The sequence below is a fragment of the Bos indicus genome, chromosome 9 (assembly GCF_029378745.1).
Source record: "Bos indicus isolate NIAB-ARS_2022 breed Sahiwal x Tharparkar chromosome 9, NIAB-ARS_B.indTharparkar_mat_pri_1.0, whole genome shotgun sequence".
In the NCBI taxonomy this organism is placed as follows: domain Eukaryota; kingdom Metazoa; phylum Chordata; class Mammalia; order Artiodactyla; family Bovidae; genus Bos; species Bos indicus.
Window position 1 is genome coordinate 40830944 of NC_091768.1, and position 23661 is coordinate 40854604.

The 23661-nt window shown below is 37.7% G+C and overlaps 1 protein-coding gene across 8 annotated transcripts in view; it reads left to right on the plus strand.

The window, feature by feature from the left end:
- The window catches only part of AK9 (adenylate kinase 9), a 116920-nt gene that overhangs the window by 7185 nt on the left and 86074 nt on the right, over positions 1-23661 (plus strand). For 7 of the 8 annotated variants that reach the window (XR_011568444.1, XR_002181411.2, XM_070795983.1 and 4 more), the window contains 8 exons: positions 611-738; positions 2033-2096; positions 3613-3665; positions 3761-3857; positions 8961-9073; positions 12713-12901; positions 16002-16130; positions 20691-20765. Coding sequence is in view for 6 of the 8 variants with exons in the window: in XM_070795983.1 (XP_070652084.1) it covers positions 622-738; positions 2033-2096; positions 3613-3665; positions 3761-3857; positions 8961-9073; positions 12713-12901; positions 16002-16130; positions 20691-20765 (837 nt within the window). In the remaining 2 variants the exon portion in view is untranslated. Of the gene's footprint in view, positions 1-610; positions 739-2032; positions 2097-3612; positions 3666-3760; positions 3858-4294; positions 4415-8960; positions 9074-12712; positions 12902-16001; positions 16131-20690; positions 20766-23661 lie in introns of those variants that run through there. The other variant, XM_070795984.1, reaches the window with a different exon arrangement.

Genomic DNA, 23661 nt, shown 5'->3' on the forward strand with positions numbered 1-23661 from the left:
CTAATTTATTAATTTTTAAAATATTTTTTCTATTTTTCCTATTTTTCTTTTTCTAACTTCTTAAATTGTAAGCTTACATATTTTGTTATATATTGGCTTCATTGTTTTTCAGTTCTACATATTTTCTCATTTCCATCAGGATTTCTTTTAGAGCCACTAGTAGGCCCTACATACATACCCATAGACAAATTTTTATGTGTGCATACATATAGCATTTAATTTGATTTTTTTAAGTGTCTGTTATTGAGCTTTTTTTGGGTGATTGTGTGTACACTAATTTGACCTTTAATAGAATACACACATCAAAACATACATGTGTATATGTACATGTGTGTATTTTTTCCTTAATTTAGTCTTTCAAAGAGACTTTATTTTAGCTGTTTTTTATGTAGCATATATTAGCTTTTGCTTTCTGTCTCAAACTATGAACCAAGTATTGTTTTAATAGATCAGTTTAATTTATTTGCCATTACTGGCAAAACCCATCTCTCAGTGGAGTGGAATGGCTTCTGAGCTTAGTAAATTCACAGAATATTCTAGTTCTCCCCAACCTACCTGCCTATTTCTCCTAAATTAGGCACTTTAACAATCTTACTCTTTCTTACTATAGTGTTTTGTATTATGACTTCTCAAGAGAAGACAGAAAAGCATCCTTTTGCGGATATATTTAATGAAGATGAAGCTGACATAAACTTTATGTTGTCTAAACCTGTTTGCTTTGTTGTATTTGGGAAACCAGTAAGTTATCTCTTCTAACTTATTATTTAATATCATTTAAAAATTTTAAAGTCATAATCTACTGTTACCATATAAAAATGAAAAACATATAATGTGGTAATTTTTTGAGTGTTTTTTAGACATTCATTGTATGACTTGAACGCTGATATAGTATTGTTTGTAAATTATAACTTTCTCTCCTCTTGTACACTATTACTGAAAAGGAACCTAGGTTGTATTTATCTTTGCTTTTATATTATGAAAAAATTAACTCATCAAAGCACTGCTCCATGACAATTATTAATAGTATGTGATCCAAAGTTATTTCACACTCAATTTTCACATAAAACTTCTATGAAGTTTGTTGTGAGGCTCTCTGGATATGTGAAGGCAGGACTCTAAAGAGACAAACAGAAGATTCTCCCATCAGTGTCTAAAGCTCCTGAGAGGGAATGTGCTTCATCTTCACCCACAGTTTGTTAGTGGACCTATGTTATCAGTTTTCCACAAAACAGGAAGGAACCAAGAATGGCTGTTGTAAGATAGCTTTCCTTCCTAGGCAGTTCTAGTAAGACCTCTAGATGAGAACTGTTTTCAGCCACTGAGCTAGTTGGTAGCTACCATTAAAGGGCCTGAGGTAGTTAACATAAAAGCCTCTCCGGAATAGCAGAGTCTTAGGACTGAACCCAATTCTTGACTTGCTTTTCTACCGACCCTGGGACAGAGTCAAGAAATGTTTCCAATAACTTTTATTATGTTTCTAAAAACGTAGTAGAGTTTTAAAAGTCAACAGTGGAAGCAATCAGATGTAAACATTACTTCATTAAAGTGAGCTTTTATCTTTAAACTGTGATACTTTTCAAAGATGTCTATTAAGAAGCAAGTTTTTGCTCTTGAAAGTTACTATATGGAAGTCTTTACATTTAGTCATTCACAATCATAAACTTTAGGAAGGAAATAAAATGATGAATCACAATATTATCACAATGATTTGTATTCAGAATTATAAAATTTAACAATTGAAGAGGGCAATAGCTAGAATACCATTACAGTACACCTTCCTGGTTTCAGGACTATTAATTAAAAAAAAAAAACTTAAATCACTTCACACAATGTGACAAGTGGGACAGTTAACAGAGAAAAATGAAGCTATAAATATTTCATACCTAGGGTCTATTCTTTATTTATTGTATGGAAAAATTTTACTTGATAATATTTAAGTAATTGTAGTACCTATTAATATAATCTTTAAAAATTGTGTTTTGTTGGAAAATAGATATTATCTTAGGTTTTACATAATGTCTTTCTTTTTAAGGGGGTTGGGAAGACAACATTAGCCCAACAGATAACACAGGCATGGAAATGTATTCGTGTAGAAGGTAAATTTTACCTTTCCCCCCCCCCCAATATTTTATTATGAAAACTTTCAAATATGCATTAAAAGGTAAAGCATTATACAATGAACACCCATACGCCCATCTACTTACTGTCTAGAGTCTATGATTATTTGCTGTGTTTGCTTTATCAGACATCACTACCAGCCCTGTGTAATGTTATCTTAAAATAGCGTCAAACATGTTTTGCCCTTTTGTTAGTCTTAATTTTGGTCATAGAATTTAAGATGTTTATGAAACATCTTTGACTCCATTCTACTGCCTCCAGTTCTCTAATTGCATAATTTAGAATGAATGGGGATACGTGTGTTGTGGTTATCTCCCTATGAAAGATGAGAAGAGATGGAACTCTCACAGCTGCTCATGGGAAGATTTCCCAGGACTAAATTATCTTCAATGATTAATTTTATTTTTTATCATTTGTAATTCGCTTTTCATTCTTTGCAATATATAAGACAGGGATTTATATCTTTGTACATACATATTCTTTTAATCAATAAAACCATTTATTCCTTAAAAAAATAAGCAAAAGAATGAATCTATAATTCATAAAAGTAGAAATAAAAATGGACAAATATACGAAAAAGAGTTTAACTTTGTTATTATTCAAAGAAGTGCTAATGTAAATAATCTGATCCATATTTGCTGAATAGATTGGCAGTGAATCTTTACAGTTTCTACTATCATTGTTGGTAAGAATGTTATCAAACGAGCATTTCACATGCTGTTAGTGAAATGGTGATCTGGTACAACTTGGAGGGAGAACAATTTGTTAACACGTAACACAAACACACCCAAAACTTTAAAAATGTCTCCTTTTTCTTTATCAAAATAAAATCCACTTGTAGGAAATCTTAAAAAGCACCAAACTTATCATAGATTAACAGCAGATAGGGACATCATAGGTTCCTGGGTCCTCCCCTAGGTTATGCCCCTGTCATTTCTGTCCTAGAATATCTTTCATCATGGGATTAAATATCTCATCTTAAAAAGGAACCAAGTTATAGAATTTCACCCTCAGGACCCCTTTTTCCTAGATTAATTTCAGAGTTTTATCTATTTTAAACATTTCTGGATGTGTAATTTCCTTTTATACAATCAGTGTGCAAAATTAATGGGCAGTAGATACAACTATGCATGGTTATAAAAGTATCATAATACTTTCTAATTTCCAAATCACTGTCATATACAACCCTACTTCATCCGTATTCCCTGGTATACTACACAGAGCTCAGGCATGCAAGGTGCAAAGGTGTTTGGGAAGTTAGCTTCCCCAGGATCTTTTAGCTGGGTCAATGTCAGAGAGAAGTTGTTTATGGAATACATTCTGCTACCTTGTCCTTTACATAGGCTTAAATGATATACTGAGTGTAAATGTGCTTTGTAAACTCTAAAGTGACACAAAGATCAATCTGTGTTACTAGTTAAAAACACACAAATATTTTTCTTACTTGAAAATTCTCAGAACAATTTGTGCTAATATTCTGAATTCATATTTTAGCTTTACCAATTTTGGAAGAACAGATTGCCAGTGACACTGTAACGGGAGCTATGGTAAATCTAAGTTTCGAAACTGTTATGATTTCTTTAAAAGCTGTGTATCACGTGTACATTGTACAGTCATATACAATATCTATGCTTGTTCTTAGTTGCAGTCAATGCTGATCAGTGGCCAAAGCATTCCAGATGAACTTGTCACAAAGTTAATGTTGGATAAGCTGAACTCCTCAGAAGTCTCTCACTTTGGTATGTTCATTTTTATACATCAGTGGCTCTCAGAGCAACCTTAAGACTCATGGTTTATTTAAGGCACAAATAATTCCTGGAGTTGCACCTTTAATTTTTTCCCCTGGCACAGGAATCCCAGAGTCTGAATTCAATTGAGTAACTCTGATAGTTTTATTTGCTTGTTTACTTGTTTTTGTTCTTCAGAATCTACATTTGTTTCCAAAATTTAAGTTTATGTGATTCAGCCTTCTTTTAGCAACATCTTACCCAGCAAAAGCATCAATAACCTGCTGTGGTCCTTCATGCAGTGCCGACAGCCTCTGTTAACTGCTTTCCTATTTGCCCTGAGTTTTATTACTAAGCCCTGTCAATGGTTAGGTTTCTCTGCATTAATCCACACTCATAAGACAGAAATGGGAACTAGAATGACACCAACTTATCCTCTGGCTCCAGAGGATGTTTGCAGGCTTCAGCCTCTGTCCAGTCTACCCTCTGACTCTGGACCCGAGAAATCTCTCTGCGCTCCAACAGATGTTGAACTGAGACTTTGGACCTACTTTCCCAAGACAGACTACGTAAGTTCAGAATGACTAAAAGGAAAAGGGCAAACTCTATGGCATTTGCCAAAGAAGAAAGAAGAATAAAGATATGTTTGGGAGAAAATTATCCACCTGAAAGAGATTTACTGAATGAGAGAAAAAAATATAGAGATCTGCTTTATAGTCTCAGTACATTAAGAGAGGGCGCCGTGACTATTAAGAATACAGGGGCACAAATAAAGTGCAGTACAATGAAAATCAGTATTGGAAATAGCAACAGCGGACTTCCCACTGAAGACTATATATATATATATGTGTGTGTGTGTGTATACATATATAGTTAGCTGCAGTCGATGTTGATCAGTGGCCAGAGATGTAGATGAGATATATATATATATCTCATCTATATCTATATGAAGAAAGATCTATATATACAGAATGAACTATTTAATACACAAATATATTAATATATCCACATATCATCTCTTTTATTTCATATAAATACACTTTATCTATCCATCCATTTAACTATATACTGATCAGTAATAAAGAGAATGTCTTTAGTCACCCAGTTGTGTCTGACTGTTTGTGACTCCATGGCCTGTAGCCCGCCAGGCTTCTCTGTCTGTGGGGGTTCTCCAGGCAAGAATACTGGAGTGGGTTGCCATTCCCTCCTCCAACACAGAGAATGAACTTAGGAAAAGCACTCAGAATGAGGAAAGTAAAATGAATAACAAGGTAAAAAAGACAATCACAGAATTCCAGAATAGGTCATTAAATTACCTCAAAAAGTATAATGATTGAAACTGAAGACTATATATAAAGGTATATAGGCAAATATCTTTTTGTTTTTTCTGTACTTCACCTTACCTCTTAAAATTTAGAGTGACTTACTAGGTCACAAAAAGATGGCATAAATTGTAAGTACTGGCAAAAAGAGAAAGAAAAAAAAGAAACATTAGAAAAATAAATCTACTCAGCTTGCCATTCACAATGTTCATAAACTTTTTAACTTACTATGGAAAATGTTAAATGAAAGTAGAGAGACTGGTATAAAATCCCCCATGTGTCTATCACCCAGCTTCAACAATGACAGCTCTTGTCCCGTCATATTTATTCATACTTCTGACTATACCCCTCCCCCAACCAACTTTACTTTGAAGCTAATTCATATCATATCATCTGTAAATATTTTAGTTTGTATCTCAAAAAGATAAGGATTCCTTTAAAATTTATCATATTATCATTATCATACCTAAAAATTAATAATAATTCATCTACTAACCCATCTGTGGTCAAATTTCACCCTGTACCTCATATATTTTTTTTTCTAGCTGGCTTTAGTTTGTTGTCTGTTTGTTTGTTTGAAGCAGGATCCAACCAACCAGGTTTCACATATTTCTATTGCTTCATGTGTCACAATTCCCTTTTAATCTATATATTACCCGTACCTCTGTCTAGCATCTTGTGTTTTTTATGCTGAAGAAACTGATTATTTGTCTTTGAGTTTCCTAAGCTTCTGAATTTTGCCAGTTACACCCCCTGGTATCATTCAATGTATTCCTCTTTCCCCTAGACTTCTGGTACACTGCTACTGGTCCTGGGAGCTGGCAGAGGAAAAGTCAGTCGTATAATTCTTGAGCCTGAGGGCCATACTATGAGCATGCAAGTGCATGGCCTCAGTCTAGGCATGCACAACTGGGCTCATTTAAAGGCTATAGTGAAGGCAGGATGTCGAGTCCCTTCTACCCAGCCTCCCCTCACCCATCCTACAGCAGCCCCAGAGAAATTTCTTTGGAACCTAGCACTTTGCTAAACACAGTTTGAAACTCTCTGCTAAGCAAGGATTCTTTCTGATGTTTGGTCTTATCCAGCAGCCTGGTAGATGGTAGAAGCGATATTGAAAGTGAAGGGCTTTCAAAATAGAGATATTAACTTGGGTTAGGGCCTGAGTGAGGCTGGGTGATTAATGATTCCAAAATCCCAAAGATGGATATGTGCTGCCAGGAACCCTTCACAGTAAAGTACTGCCAGATCCAATCAATGTTTTTCTGTACCAGAGCCCTTTTATACTTGGAGCGTCTATCACTATTTAAAAAAAAAAAAAAAACTTTACATTATCTATTAGTTATAAACCTTTTATTCACAGCCTGTCATGATGTGTTGGCCTTGAGCCAAAATCAGATTCCATGAGCTGCATCCTTACCCAAGAGAAAAAGGAGGAGTCAATTCCTGGGTACCCTAAGAACCCCCTCTCTGCTTTCTCTTTCTATATTCCAGAAAAAATCATTTTCCCAAGTGACTGATGGACAGCCCTGGTCTGGGCAGCCCCTGCCCTGGGGTGTCGTAGATGGTACTGTAAGTCGTTGGGCACCAGTGTGTCCATTCATGTCAGGCTGGCATGAGGTGAGATAACCATCAGGGCTGGCTGGGCGCTAAGCTACCCGATGTCCATGGATCTCTCAACACTTCAGCCTAAGAGCAGTGGCATGCCATCTTTTGTGGGAATACCTTCTTCCCACTGTGCCAGAAAGCAGTGGCAAAGTGATGGTACGGGCCAGTTGGCTTCCCCTGGGCAGTGGTGTGAACAGTCTGAGTTGTCCCTTGGTGGGGGTGACGCAGGCTGGGCATTAGCCTGCCGAGTGCCTATCTTGCCTGTGATGGTATATGCCGAGCTTCCCAGCAAGGAGGGATGTGGGGTCTACCATTCCTCCATCTTCAAAGCATGGAGTTTAAGGGCTTAGTAATGGCATCAAGGAAAGGTGGGATGGGATGGTGGATTCCTCACCTATGCTTCCATCTTTACAACACATCTCTGGGATTAGAGAAGCTGGTGGTGGGTTCAGCCACTCTAAGAAGTATCCCCTTGAGATCTTCCCAGAATTGGATCTAGAGAACTAAGTTATTCCTCTAAATCTTCAATGGTGAGACAAGCAACATAACTATCTCTGCCACAATTCTTCCATAAATATATTTCTGAGGTCTGGATATGATGATAACTGGCCATCTCTCAATGGGTAAAGCCCCCAAATCCATTGCTCAGAACACTGAGGCAGAACACTAAGAGCCAGACCCCATGGAAACAACCTTCTATTTCTGCTGGTTCCACCTTTCTGCTGGTTCCACCAGGAAAGAGACCAAGTAGGAAATTCATTCGAATATACATGTCTACCCAAGGTTTGGCATGCCTGCAAACAGTCACACTTGGAATGCCTGAGAAGCTCTCTGAGCAGTGGCAGTGGTTGTGGTAATGGGCAGGGTGCTAGAGAGCACTGCAAACAGAGTGCCAAGCAGCTTTCTGTTATCCACTTGAAATACACAGGAGAGCAGTGCTGGCAGCACAGGGGATGGGAGGGAGGTCTTGTGTAATCCCTTGTTGCTTAGAGGAGGAGGGCATGATCTCTGGGGACTGACTGGTCTCTGGACTTATCTGATCAAGATGGGTCAGCTGGGCGAGGGTTGAATTCAATCTAGGGCTGAGTCATGCAGTCACCTTCACCGCAGCGCCCGGCACTGCAGTGTGCCAGCCATCGTGTCCCAGAGGAGGCACTGGTCAGTCTTGACAACCTCACTCCACTAACTTTTTATAAAATGTGTGCCAAGAATCAAAGCTTAATAACCGTAATTTGTCAGCTCCTCCAAGGAAAAAATATTCTATAAAACAGAAAAATTTGTCAAAGGCCTTTAACTTCCAGTGACAGAGTCAAGACTTTATTCTGTTCTATTAAGAGAAAGGTTTCTCTGCTGTATGGCTCAGGAAACTCAAACAGGGGCTCTACATCAACTTAGAGGAGTGGGACGGGGAGGGAGACGGGAGGGAGGTTCAAAAGGCAGGGAGTATACGTGCATCATGGGTGATTCCCGTTGAGGTTTGACAGAAAACAACAAAATTCTCTAAAGCGATTATCCTTCAATTAAAAAATAAATAAATTTTAAAAAAGAGAAAGGTTTCTCAAACAAAAGAGTGACATATTAAATAAATATATTAAGGAAACCAATATGATAATGGTATCAAGGGTGAATTTCAACGAGCAAATGTAGGTTTTTGGGTAGCGATGCAAGCCAATAAACATAATAAGCCAAAATCATATTAATAATGTTGTTTCTTAAACTGTAAGAGGGTTACATGGGTATTTTTTTTACTCTCTGTAACTTATATAAACACTGTATATGTATATTCTATTATATTATGAAATATTAATTCAAGAAAGAAAAACAATACCATGCAACCCCTACCATTTACCTTTACCACTCATCATATGAGTTTTCCTAAGATGAGTTAAAGAATCACTGGCATGGAATTTCCTTCTCTAGGCACCTCTTGTGCCTAAAATAAATTGATTTGGAATTTTTAAAGATGTCTCCTCTAGCCCAATTGTTTTATTGCCAGAAAAACATTATTCATAGTTATATGTCATGTGGCAATAACCTTAACCATTAATTTTAAGTGTCAACAGATATTTTAAGATCAGCATTAGTATTCATCAATAAAGAAATGATGTTTTTATAAATAATAATAAATCACACTCTCTCAGATATTGATAATATTATAAAACTTTTAAAATTATATTTCACTCTACAGGCTATATTATCACTGAAATACCATCACTTTCACAGGATGCCATGACTACTCTGCAGCAAATAGAATTAATTAGAAATTTAAAATTGAAACCTGATATTATAATCAATATTAAGGTAAGAATATGTCTTTCTAGTATAGAGTATATAAACATTCTTTTTGATAGTAGTTAAATTCAAGGAATGTTATTAATTTTTTAAGGAGTTAAGGAAAAATAGCTTATGAATCAATTTTAGGGACTGAATTGTATTTTCTCATACCTCCGTTCTTTTGCTCCCGTAGCTCTGTCCACAGGAAATACCTTCTTGTCCCTTCACCAGACTTAATCATAGTCATTCTTTGAAAGTCAGTTCAGGCATCATCTCTACAGAACATTCCCTGATGACCACCCCCTCCACATTACACAAACATTAACTGACTCTCATTCCTATGCTCTTTCTCTCTCTCCTTATACCCCACCCTTTACTCACCACAGAAAAGTTAAATATTGTCTGACAACCATTCATGTTGCTTTTTTCTATCATATTATTAATACTGCATTGTATTATAATCATCCATTTTCTTCTAGACTCATGCCTTGCTTGGAGGCTGGAACCATGTCTTACTCCTGTAAACATCAACTAGCACAATAAATGGTACCTAATAAGTCTACCAGTTAAATAAAATGAAAGGCTGAACAAATGATTCAGATGCATGAATGTTAATAACATTGCTAGGCTGGTCCCAGTTCTTTCCTTTACCAACTGTAGAACTTGGTAAATCACATTTAGAAGCCTCAATTTCCTCTTCACAAAGATGATTCAAAGATAGCTGCCTCATAGGGTTATGGTAAGAATACAGTGAGGTGAGGATCCCTCGTTTATAAAATGAATGATAGCTATTCATAATAATACCCTGCCTGGTTCCCCAAAGGGTTTGACAACTCAAAATATATAAATGAGATGGTTCTCAGCTCAGGTGCGGGGACTCAGTGGTGTGTTTGGGCCAGCTGTGAGAGACAGGTGGCATACAGTGCTGGGGTGGTGTCATCTGCAGCCCCAGCCACAGATCACGGTCAGGGGCCAGTCAACATCCCTTTGTGACTTTCGGAATGTTACCTGTGTGAACATGTGTATAATGGAGAAAAGAAAAAAATCTCAAAGATTTAACTGAAACCAAATATAAAGTCTAGGCCATGGAAAATAGAGAGTGTATAGGAAATTAAGACTTAGTGGAATAAGAACACACAGATATACAGGCAGTAAGGCCCCAAATGCTAACTAAATTTGGGTCATGAATTTGGTTCTAAGTTTGACGAGCCGAAGTAGAAGGGGACGTGTGACCAGTTATATAAAATTCACATTGTCCTTGAAAAGATGAGGAATTCCTCAGGAAAAACTAAATGAGAGATATATCTTAACAGGGGTTTAATATAAGGATTGTACTGTGTGTAGAAAATGAAGTCATTAACCCCACTGATATAAGTGTGATGGTAGGTGTCCATGGCAGTTCCTATAGGTAGCTGGAGTGTAATCAGAGGACCTCGTGTGAAACAGAACTTCAGTACAGCACACACTTCTCTGATGGTCTGACCTTATTTGGGAATGGAGTCTGGGATTTCTAGACCAGAAGTTCTAAGCTTGGGGTCCAAGAACACTTAAGCACCCATGAACCATCTGAAATTATATGCAAATTTTATGTGTATGGGCATTTTCCTCGTGCAAAATCTAATGGCATCCCCATATTCTAAAGCAGTCTGTACTTAAAAAAAAAAAAAAGCATTAAAGGCCAGTGATCTACTACAGTAATGGTCCTCGGAGTTTATTCCTAGAGCCAACTGCATTAGCAGCACTCAAGAAGCTCGTCAGAAATGCAGATTCTCGGGGAGCAACCCAGAGCTACAGACACTGTGGGCGGTGGCATCCAGCTGTCTGTGTTGAAAAAGTTCTCCAGCTGACACTGATGCTGCTGAAGTTTGAGGACTGCTCTGAGGCACAGCCTCACCCTAAGACTGCTAAATCACTTCCTATATGTGAGAAGGTCCATCTAGTCAAAGCTATGGTTTTTCCAGTCATCATGTATGGATGTGAGAATTGGCCTATAAAGAAAGCTGAGCATCAAAAAATTGATGCTTTTGAACTTTGGTGTTGGAGAAGACTCTTGAGAACCTCTTGGACTGAAAGCAGATCAAATCCTAAAGGAAATCAGTCCTGAATATTCACTGGACGAACTGATGCTGAAGCTGAAACCCCGATACTTTGGCCACCTGACGTGAAGAACTGACTCATTGGAAAATACACTGATGCTGGGAAAGATTGAAGGCAGGAGAAGAAGGGGACGACAGAGGATGAGTTGGTTGGATGGCATCACTGACTCGATGGACATGAGTTTGAGCTAGCTCCAAGAGTTGGTGATGGACAGGGAAGCCTGGCGTGCTGCAGTCCATGGGGTCGCAGAGTCAGACACGACTGAGTGACTGAACTGAACTGAACTGATACGTGAAAAGAGGAGACAGCTAGAGGCAATAGTCTTTGCCAAGGACCCACAATGTGGGTATTCTAGGTTGCTGAATAAGGGCAAATATGCATATTTTTTTTAATTACCAGTATGGGTTGAAATCTTTTGTGTGTGAAAAATTAGCCTAAATAAAAGTCTTGCCTCAATAAATTCCCATCCCATTTCCATATAGAAGTAGTCTGAGGAAATCAGAATATTAGCATGAAAAGTTCTAAAGTTTCTTGCTCCCTTTCTCAATGTGTGGTGCATAAACTGTTGGCATCAGAATCACTGAGGATGTTCATTAAAATGCCTGAGCCTTACTCCAAACTTAATAAATCACAAGGGAAGCAGAAACTTTTATTTATAATCCTCTGTATAGAGTTACACTCTAATGTTTTAAAACCGCTACTAGAGAATGTCATCCAGAGGTTTTTATCCTGAAAAATACTCAGAGCGGGCTTTACAGCCCCCAACCTTAGTTTATCATTAATAATGAGTTACAGAGAGTGGGCTGTGGAGCAGAAGGCCTGGGCTCGGGTTGTAGTTTCCCCTCAAGACACTGTGACCTGATGCTGCCCAGAGCAGTCCCTCTCCGATCTGAAAATGGTTTGAATCCTAACATTGTATTACTTCTCTGACAGCGTTAGTTTAAGAACTGAGTAAAATATTATACACATGGAAGCACTTGAAATGAGAAAATCACTCATAGACTTTGGTTTTGGCCTTTTTTACTATCCAGATTCAGTTTTCTCATTTGCAAATGATAAGGTTAGGCTAAACCAGATGACCTTTCAGATCCCATTCACTGATGCTATTTTATGAAATACTTCATCCATAGAGCTGGATATCATAGTAAATACTATAAATATGTGATATATTTTTTTGTTGGAATAATGTGGCTATCCCACCATTTTCATCCATTCTCAGCCTTTGCAAACTAATCTGACAAAATCCTCCTGTATACCTCTGCTAACTAAACAGATTTTCTATTCTACTTCTCTAGCTCTTTCTACTGTTATTCTCTCTTTCTTTTATTCTACAGCTTCTGAAACTTTCTCATATATTACTTTTCGGTAAAGAAAAGTGTTGCCATAACATAAAAGTTGTATCTTGTGCCTCTCTTGGCATGTGATGAAATCTGATTCAAAATACCATTTATAGTACTGCATTTGCTCAGGGTTTTGAGGAATTTGGGGGTTTATGTATTGTATAATATATGAACAGGAAGCAAAGGCATACTCAAAATGTTTTGAGTAATGATTAATGTTGTTCCTTAGTGCCCTGACTATGATTTATGCCAAAGAATTTCGGGGCAAAGGCAGCACAGTACCACAGGATACATATACACAAGAGATCAGTGGGATCCTGAAGTCATTGAGAATCGTAGGAAAAAGAAGAAAGAAGCCCAAAAGGAAGGAAAAGGAGAAGAGGAGGGGGAAGAGGAAGAAGAGCAAGAAGAAGAAGAGGTAATATCCGTACACAAAATGCTATACTTCTAAAATTTGCTATAGGGACTATCCCTGACGGTCCAGTGGTTAAAACTCCGCACTCCCAATGCAGAGGGGGCCGGGTTCAATCCCTGATCAGGGAACTAGATCCCACATGCCACAGTTAAGACCTGGTGCAGCCAAATAAATTAACATTTTTAAAAAGAGAAATAAAAAACACCTTGCTTGCTGTATCGGTTTCATTTTTTTAAATTGCTATAATTAAATGACAGAATATGAATATTCTATACAGAAAATTATATTTTCCTTAAGGTTTGATTTAGTTAGAGGAAACAGAAAAAATATTTCATGTTTTCAAGAACTTTAAATCAGAATGTAAAGGTCATCAAGTTTAAGGTCATCCTTCTTGTCAGGATGGAAGTCCCTCCATATCCTGACAGCTAATCTGCTTCATTCCATAGCAACAGAGAGTTACTGGTCACCTGCCATGTGTCAAGCACTATGCAAGCTAGTGTGAAGAGTCAGAGCAACAGAAAACATATGTAATTTGAGGAAGAAGGTAGCCCAGGTAGAATCCAATTTATGAAGTTAACATAATCTCGATTCCAAACTCTGACAAAGAGAGCACATGAAAAGAAATCTATATCCCAATTTCACGTATAATAACAATCCTAAAGTCAATACTAGTAAGCATACTGCAACAGGACCTCAAAAGAATCTTATACCAGACTTAATGAGGAAAATTTGATACTAAGAGTTAGGAAGATCCACTGGAGAAGGGATAGGTTACCCATTCCAGTATTCTTGGGCATCCCTTCTGTTTAGCTGGTAAAGAATCCGCCTGCAATGCAGGAGACCTGGATTGAGAAGATTCCCCTGGAGAAGGGAAAGGCTACCCACTCCAGTATTCTGGCCTAGAGAATTTCATGGACTGTATAGTCATGGGGTCGCAAAGAATCTGACATGACTGAGTGACTTTCACTCACTCAGGAAGTTTGTTAATAGCTAATGGGCTGGATTTAGCCCACTGGGGTGAGTGAGACAGGTCATAACTTGCCAGTCCTTGCTCTATTGAAATATACCTGTGATTTCTATTATAGATTTACTTATTTATAATGTTTAATAGTTTTAAATAGTTTCTATAACTTATAAATTATCATGAATAAATACTATTTCTATTAGGGCCTAGACTCAGTTAAATCTGACATTAATGTAGAAAAGGATACATTGCAAATCATTTCTCTAGTAGAAAAGATAAACCCCAAAGGCAACAGTTTTATTTCCCTGAAGGATGTCAAGCAGGATATCAAACTTTGCACTCTGATTTCAGTGATTATGTACACTTCAGTTCTGTCATCCTGCTGATTTCCTCACTAATGGGTTAAATGAATTTTTGACATTTGTTCTTTCATTTAAGAGCAGATCTTAAATGAAAAGATCTTTCATTTAGGAGCAGAACTTTTAAGGGGTTATGTTAACTTCATAGTTAAACACTATAACTATGTATGATGAAGGGCTTCCCTGGTGGCTCAGACAATGAAGAATCTGCCTGTAATGTGGAAGACCTGGGTTGAATCCCTGGGTCAGGAAGATCCCCTGGAGAAGGCAATGGCAACCCACTCCAGGATTCTTGCCTGGAATCTCATGGACAGAGGACCCTGGGAGGCTACAGTCCGTAGGGTTGCAAAGAGTCAGACACAACTGAAGCGACTTAGCATGCACGCATGCATGTATGATGATGGATGTTAATTAGATTTATTATGATCATTTCACAATAAGTACAAATCCAGTTGATCCTTAAATATCTCCAGAGTTGGGGCACTGACCCTTTGTGCAGCTGAAAATCCAAGTTAACTTTACAGTCAGCCTTGTATATCCACGGTTCTGCATCCTACCAACCACAGATCATGTAACATTATGTATTTACTATTGAAAAATATCCGATCAGTGGATCCACACAGTTCAGACTCACATTGCCCAAAGAGCAACTGTATTGAATCATTCTATTGTACACCTGAAACTAATGTAATGTTACATGTCAATTATAGCTCAATTTTAAAAACCTATTAATGTAAGAATGCCCATTTAAAAATATAAAATAATCTTCCCTGTGCAAATAAGGCATTAGATAAATAACCAGCAACTATTCTAGGTAAATATTTCAAGTAAACTCATAGTAAATATGAATAAAAATGTGTCATTTTAACATGAATAAAGCATACCATCATAATTAGTATAATAAATATATGCATGCGTGCCAAGTGGCTTCAGTCATGTCTGACCCTTTGCAACCTTATGGACTGTAGCCCACCAGGCTCCTCTGTCCATGGGATTCTCCAGGAAAGAATACTAGAGTGAATTGCCATTTCCTCCTCCCGGGAATCTTCCTAACCCAGGGATTGAACCTGCATCTCAGTCTCCTGCATTGGCAAGTGGGTTCTGTACCACTAGCACCACCTGGGAAGCCCAAATATGATGATAATAACGGGGAAATAAATATGATACAAATGTCATTTTTTTCTGTGAACCCTTTCATAACCACCTTCCCCCATCACTCTCCATCCCTTCTCCCCTGCCATCATCTTTCTTCTTAGCTCTTACCACCACAGCCTAACCTGTGCTGTATCTATTTGTCTACTTGTTTATGCTCTGTCTTCCTCAATTGGGATGTGTGCTGTCTAAGCCCTAAGCCCTTAGTTTTGTTCTCTGTCATATTTCAAGCTCCTAGAACAGTGTCTGGCATGGGGTAGGCACTTAAGCTTTACTATTAATAAATGAATGAATCAATGAGTGAATGAGCTACAAGCTCAGGTACTTAGAGAAAATCCAACTTCTTTATTTTGTCTCTAAAAATCTGATGTTATTCCCATACTCTTCCCTACTCATTGGGGGTCAAAAGAAATGAGTAAGTATCCAAGTCAATTTAAAACTTTATTCCATCTGATAAAAGACCTTCAGGGTGTTCAGTCTCTCTAAAATAAAAATCCTATTTCCAATCTCTCCTTTTCCCTGCTTCTTACCCCAAAATGGCATGCAGGTATAGGGAGAGAGGGATATGACTTGCAAATGAAGTAATCATTAACATAAAGATATTCAACACAACTTCTTTTCCATTTAGGCATTTATTGCTGAAATGCAGATAGTGGCTGAAGTTCTTCAACACCTCGTTCAGAGACCTGAGGATTATTTGGAAAATATCGAACACATCGTTAACCTTTATAAGGAAATAATTCTTCATCCTTTAGAAGTAAGAAAAAGCTACATTGCTGAAAAAAGAACGTTGATACTTGTGTTTTGCGTGTACGTGTGCCAAGTTGCTTTGGTTTACATCCAACTCTTTGTGACCCTATGGACTGTAGCCCACCAGGCTCCTCTGTCCATAGGATTCTCCAGGCAACAATAGTGGAGTGGGTTGTCATTTCCTCCTCCAGGGGATCTTCCCAACCCAAGGATCAAACCTGCATCTCCTGCATTGCAGGCAGATTCTTTACTGCTCAGCTGCTAGGGAAGCCCTATTGGTGTTTTAGCCCCAGTTAAATAGCTTTCACATTTCTTCACCGTGTGTATTATCTGCTTCATTCTCCTCCTCTTGAGCTTGGTAAAATGCTTTCAGAATAAGATTGCATTCCAAAGGCTGTTTCACAGAGCAACATTATTTTACTCTTACAAAGCAACAGTGCTGCTGAAAAGTGATAAATGAATTGCCTTTTTCAAAGTCATTAGGGAAATTTATGTATGGTTGGGGATTAGAAAGTCCATATTAAGGCATTGTTTTGTGAAAGCATTTTGAATCCAAAATGTATGGGTTTATAAAAACAAATGTACACTTAAGGTGCATCTTTTACTCTGAAAGGAACTGTTAATTTAGTTAAATTACAATCTAAAGAAAGCCATCCAAGACTGGTTTCTCTGTGTATCCTATTCAAAGTTGGTTATTTGTAAATATGATAAGGCTATTATATATTATAATAGAAAAGTTATAATGAAAAGAATCAGCATTTTAAAAGGATGATTACTGAAATTATGATTATTGAAAAGCATATTTTTATGGTTAAAAATCCAGGGCAGACTCTGCCCAATTTATATTGGAGATTTATTCAACAAACATTTATTATATGGTATTTGCCCAGATTCCATGCTAAGCAATAGAACTACAAAGACAAATGAAAAACAGTCCTCAAACTGCCTCTTCCCATCTGATGGAGAAATTAAAATAATTTGTTTCATGGTGTTTTATAATGTTTATATATTTTTAGAGACAAGTGGATCATTTTCATTCCCATTGTCCACCCCCTCAGTGAGATCCAAATTGTTTTATTTTTTTAATTTATTTACAGTACTGTGTTAGTTTCAGATATGCAGCACAGTGATTCAATATTTTTGTTTCCTTATGTATGACTTTGATTCCTCCCTTCTTCCTCTTCTATCCCTGGCCTCTAAACATAGCTTCTTAACAGTAATTTACATGTCTATCTATAACATTCTTTCTCCTTCAACAAAAATATTCTACATATTCCTTGAGCTGCTGCATTGGGTATGAATACAGCATAATTAAAATCAGATTCAGAAGATTATAAAATTATATTCATGGGTAGGGAGTTGGGAGTGGGAAGCAGAGGTAGTCTCTTCAAGGATAGGGACTCCCAGCATCATCAATGTTCAGTGCAGTGCCCAAAGTCTGGCGAGTGGTAAATGCTTGACAGATGTTCAGTTGAACAATGTCACAAAGGAAAAATAACAGCTTCCATTTCATTACATGTAAATTTCTAGACATAATTTTAAAAATCTTTACTTAAAAGAAAAATATCCACATCGACTATGATAAAATATTTAAAGCTTTAATATATTGAAAGGTCATAGACTCACAGACATAAAGAACAGACATGGTTGACAAGGGGACAGTGGGTAGAGGAGGGATGGATTGGAAGTTTGGGGTTAGCAGATGCAAATTAGCATTAATATATATAGAATGGATAAATAACAAGGTCCTAATATATAGCACAGGGAACTATATTCAATATCCTATGATAAACCACAATGGAAAAGAATTAAAAAAAAAGAATGTGTATGTCTATATATACATAATCAGTTCAGTTCAGTTCCGTCACTCAGTCGTCTCCGACTCTTTGCGACCCCATGAACCGCAGCACACCAGGCCTCCCTGTCCATCACTAACTCCCGGAGTCCACCCCTAACTCCTGGAGTCCACCCAAACCCATGGCCGTCGAGTCGATGACACCATCCAGCCATCTCATCCTCTGTTGTCCCCTTCTCCTCCTGCCCTCAATCTTTCCCAGCATCAGGGTCTGATGCACAGTTCAAAAGCATCAATAATATACATATACATATGTAACAATCACTTTGCTATACAGCAGAAATTAATACAACATTGTAAATCAACTATCCTTCAATTTTTTAAAACGTAGGAAAAAAAGATCATAGATATGATTTTTCTAAAACCTGTAAGGTCTTACCCTCCAGATAATAAATGGGTAACAAATATGAGCAGACAATTCACAAAAATTAATGACAAAAGAGTAACAAGTCTATAGAAAAATATTCAGTTTTACTGATAATAATTAAATGCTAAAGAAATATTTCCCCAATTAAATTTTAAAAGATGGACAAGGAATAAGAATTCCTAATTCTAGCAACTACATATGGTAAAGTAAACACTTCTATACCCTGCTGAAAGGAATATAAATTAGTATGGTGGTTTTTAGATAGCTTGCCTGAGAAAAGCACAGAAGTGGAAAATTACTAGGCCCTGCAGCAAAACATAGATAAGAACTGACTGCTCAGACAAAAATTTCTAGGCCAAGAACCTAGACTTCAAGTCTAGTGTATAGCTTGCCTTCTATGGTAATTTCAGAGTGCTGATATATGTGGAGGGAGGTCGGGAAGAGCCTTGAAAGGCAGGAGCCTACAATTCTAGTCTCCTCTGATCTGGCTGAGATGTGGATTCACTTGGGAGGCCAAGACCACCAAAATTCAGTATTCCTCTAAAAGACGTGAGGAAAGCAAGCAGGAGCAAAGTAACTGCATCAGTGTCTGGCTTCTATCCTGCTTCAGGAGTAATCCAAGGCCACGTCTTCATTCTTGCCTGTCTTCAAATCCCAGCTTGACTACTGGTCTGACCCGGTGTTTGTGTCTTTATCCTTAAGAGTCTTCATACCTTTAGACTTAGTATACTAACTTCATTCTGAAGAACCTAGCTTAGGACTTCCCTGGTGGTCTAGTGGTTAAGACTTTGAGATTCCACTGCAGAGGTTGTGGGTTTGATCCCTGGTCAGGGTACTAAGACACCACATGCTGTGTGGTAAAGCAAAAAAAAAAAAATTTTAATTTAAGGTAAAAAGACTATTAGATAAAAAGAATCTAGTTTAAGGAAAGTATCTGAAATGCAGAAAAGCATGATGTACATCCTTGTTTAGAACATCGTAATTTATGGTTGGATTCTTGGATTCTACTCGAAGAATTGATGCTTTTGAACTGTGGTGTTGGAGAAGGCTCTTGAGAATCCCTTGGACAGCAAGGAGATCAAACCAGTCCATTCTAAAGGAAATCAGTCCTGAATATGCATTGGAAGGACGGACGCTAAAGTTGAAACTCCAGTACTTTGGCCACCTGATGCAAAGAACTGACTCATTTGAAAAGACCCTGATGGTGGGAAAGATTGAAGGCAGGAGGAGAAGGGGACAACAGAAGATGAGATGTTTGGATGGCATCACCAACTCAGTGGAAATGAGTTTGAGGAAACTCCGGGAGTTGGTGATGGACAGGGAGGCCTGATGTACTGCAGTCCGTGGGGTTGCAAAGAGTTGGACAAGACTGAGTGACTGAACTAAATTTATGGTTAAACAATGCAGGCATAATGGTTCTTCTGTCTAGAAGTAGAGAAACACTTAGAACCTAACCTTGCACAGTATTATGGAAGACAAAATGTACTGGACATTTAAGTAGGTGATTTTGTTCAGACTGTGGCAACAGGGAAAATATTCACTAATGAAGACTTTATCAAAGAGAGGGGCTAGGGTTTTATGGAGGCAGGTAAATAAGGGTCTTATGGAAACCATGAAAAAAGATGGAGATGGATCTTATCTGAGTCTTTGAGGAAGGGTAGAGATGGATCTTATCTCTCCACCATCCCTACTTTCTGTGAATGGAAGAAAATTTACAAGAATATTAATATAATCTTGAGATACAGAAAAATCTAATTTAAAGAAGAAAGGAAATCCAGAAACAATGATAACAGATTTAATCATAAATATATTTTATAATACAAAAGATACATTAACAAAGTCAAATGATAAATCATAGTCAGGTAAAACATTTGCAAACCATATGGCAGATAAAGGTTAAAGACTTTTCATGAATGTTAAGGAAAAGAAAGGTCTAACAAAATGCACAGAGGTTATGGTTCAGTAGTTTACAGAGATGGATTTCTAGATACTGAACATCACCCACAGCCAGGGGAATAAAAAGTGAAACAAACCAAGGCCATTCTTCATCTAGCAGTTTGGCAGAAATTATTCTATGAATATATGCAGAGAGATGGATGCCCCCAAACATCTCTGTTGGGAAAGCCTGGCTTCACTGTAGAGAAAAACAGAAGAAACAGAAAGAGCAGAATTCATGGTATGACTAGTTTAGGCTTTTGTAAAAGTTCTCCTGAGCACTGAAAATAACATCCAGTATGTCATGTATATAGCAAATAATTTAGCATTTAAGATTTCTTCATGGTATATGAAGACTGAACTTTTGCCAATGATCCTGAATGATAAGGCTTCTTTTTGATTATCTGCAGGAAGTAATGGCTGAACATGATTCCCAGTATCTCATTGAGCTAGATGGAAATAAGCCCCCAGAGGAGCTGTTCATGGTAAGTGCAATGCTCAGTAAGAATATGTCACAGTTTGGAAAATCAAAAAAGTATTGACTGAATGATACTTATTTTCGTATCAGAAATAGATTTACATTTTGAATACCATTTATTTTTGAAAAATTCATTTTGACACTTAAAATTTGATATGATATTTATTCATCTGTCCATATTTAAATCAAAACTACATTTGAATTTAAAACCTCTGTGTGACAAAAAGTATCTTGAAAAAGAGTAAAAGCAGATAAGAGCCATAAACACATGATACAATGCTTAACATGAGTAATAGGGAAATGCAAACCAAAGCTGTAAGGAGATATCACTTCAAAAACACTAAGATGGCTAAAATTAAAAAGAAAAACAAAAAAAAACAGATAATGAATAACAAATGTTGGTGAGGATGTAGAAAAATCAGAACATTCATACACTGTGTGGTAGTGCCATTAAATCATGTCCAACTCTTACAACTCCATGGACTGTAGCCTGCCAGGCTCCTCTGTCCATGGGATTTCCTGGACAAGAATACTGGAGTGGGTTGCCATTTCCTTCTCCAGGGGATCTTCCTAACCTTGGGATCAAACTGGAGTCTCTTGCATTACAATCTCCTGCACTGCTGAGCCACGAGCAAAGGCCAACATACATTGTTGGTAGGACTGCAAATGGTGTGGCCACTTTGGAAAAAAGTTTGGCAGTTCCTCAAAAGGTTGAATATGGAGTTACCATATGAATCAACAATTTAACTCCTAGGTATATGCCCAAAATAACTGAATACAGGTGTTTAAATGAAAATCTGTATGTGAATATTCATAGCAGCACTATTCACAATAGCCAGAAGGTAGAAACAACCCCAATGTCTAACAACTGATGAATGGATAAATAAAATGTATTTCATACAATGGATGTGTTGGTCGCTCAGTTGTGTCGGGATGGGAATGGATGGGAATGGGCGAATTTAATTCAGATGACCATTAAATCTACTGATGTGGGCAAGAATCCCTTAGAAGAAATGGAATAGCCCTCACAACAAAAGAGTCTGAAATGCAGTACTTGGACGCAATCTCAAAAATGGCAGAATGATCTCAGTTTGTTTCCAAGGCAAACCATTCAGTATCATAGTAATCCAAATCTATGCTCCAACCACTAATGCTGAAGAAGCTGAAGTTGAACAGTTCTATGAAGACATTTAAGATCTTCTAGGACTAACACCAGAGAAGGCAACGGCACCCCACTCCAGTACTCTTGCCTGGAAAATCCCATGGGTGGAGGAGCCTGGTGGGCTACAGTCCATGGGGTCGCACAGAGTCGGACATGACTGAGTGACTTCACTTTCACTTTTCACTTTCATGCATTGGAGAAGGAAATGGCAACCCACTCCAGTGTTCTTGCCTGGAGAATCCAGGGATGGGGGAATCTGGTGGGCTGCTGTCTCTGGGGTCACACAGAGTTGGACACCACTGAAGTGACTTTGCAGCAGCAGCAGGACTAATACCAAAAAAGATATCCTTTTCATCACTGGGGACCGGAATCCAAAAGTAGGAAGTCAAGAGATACCTGGAGTAGCAGCTAAGTTTGGCTTTGGAATACAAAATGAAGCAGGACAAAAGCTAACAGAGTTTTGCCAAGAGAACTCACTGGTCATAGCAAACATCTTCTCCCAACAACACAAGAGATGACTCTACACATGGACATCAACAGATGGTCAATACCGAAATCAGGTTGACTATACTCTTTGCAGCTGAAAATGGAAAAGCTCTATACAGTCAGCAAAAATAAGACCAGGAGCTGACTGTGGCTCAGATCATGAACTCCTTATTGCAAAAGTCAGACTTATATTGAAGACAGTAGGGAAAAACACTAGGCCATTCAGGTATGATTTAAATCAAATCCCTTATGATTATATAGTGGAAGTGGCAAATAGATTCAAGGGATTAGATCTGATAGAGTGCCTGAAGAACTATGGATGGAGGTTCATAACATTGTACAGGAGGCAGTGATCCAAAACTTCCCAAGAAAAAGAAATGCAAAAAGACAAAATGGTTGTCTGAGGAGGCCTTACAAATATCTAAGAAGAGAAGCGAAAGGCAAAGAAGAAAAGGAGAGAGATACCCATCTGAATGCAGAGTTCCAAAGAATAGCAAAGAGATAAAGCCTTCCTAACTGAACAATGCAAAGAGAGAGAGGAAAACAATAGGATGTGAAAGACTAGATATATCTTCAAGAAAATTGAAGATACCAAGGGAATATTTTATGCAAAGATGTGTACAATAAAGGACAGAAAAGGTATGGACTTAACAGAAGCAGAAGATATTAAGAAGAGGTGGCAAGAATACACAGAAGAACTGTACAAAAAAAGATCTTAGTCACCTGGATAACCACAATGGTGTGATCACTTACTTAGAGCCAGACATCCTGGAGTGCAAAGTCAAGTGGACCTTAGGAAGCATCACTACAAACAAAGCTAGTAGAGGTGATGGAATTCCAGTTGAACTATTTCAAATCCCAAAAGATAATGCTGTTAAAGTGCCACACTCAATATGCCAGCAAATTTGGAAAACTCAGCAGTGGCCAAAGGACTGGAAAAAGTCAGTTTTCATTCCAATCCCAAAGAAGGGCAATGCCAAAGAATGTTCAAACTACCACATAGTTGCACTCATTTCACATGCTAACAATGTCATGCTCAAAATCCTTCAAGCTAGACTTCAACAGTATGTGAACGGAGAACTTCCATTTGTACAAGCTAGATTTAGAAAAGGCAGAGGAACCAGAGATCAAATTGCAACCATCCATGGGATCATAGAAAAAACCAAGAGAATTCCAGAAGAACATGTAATTCTGGTTCATTGACTACACTAAAGCCTTTGACTGTGTAGATCACAACAAACTGTGGAAAATTCTG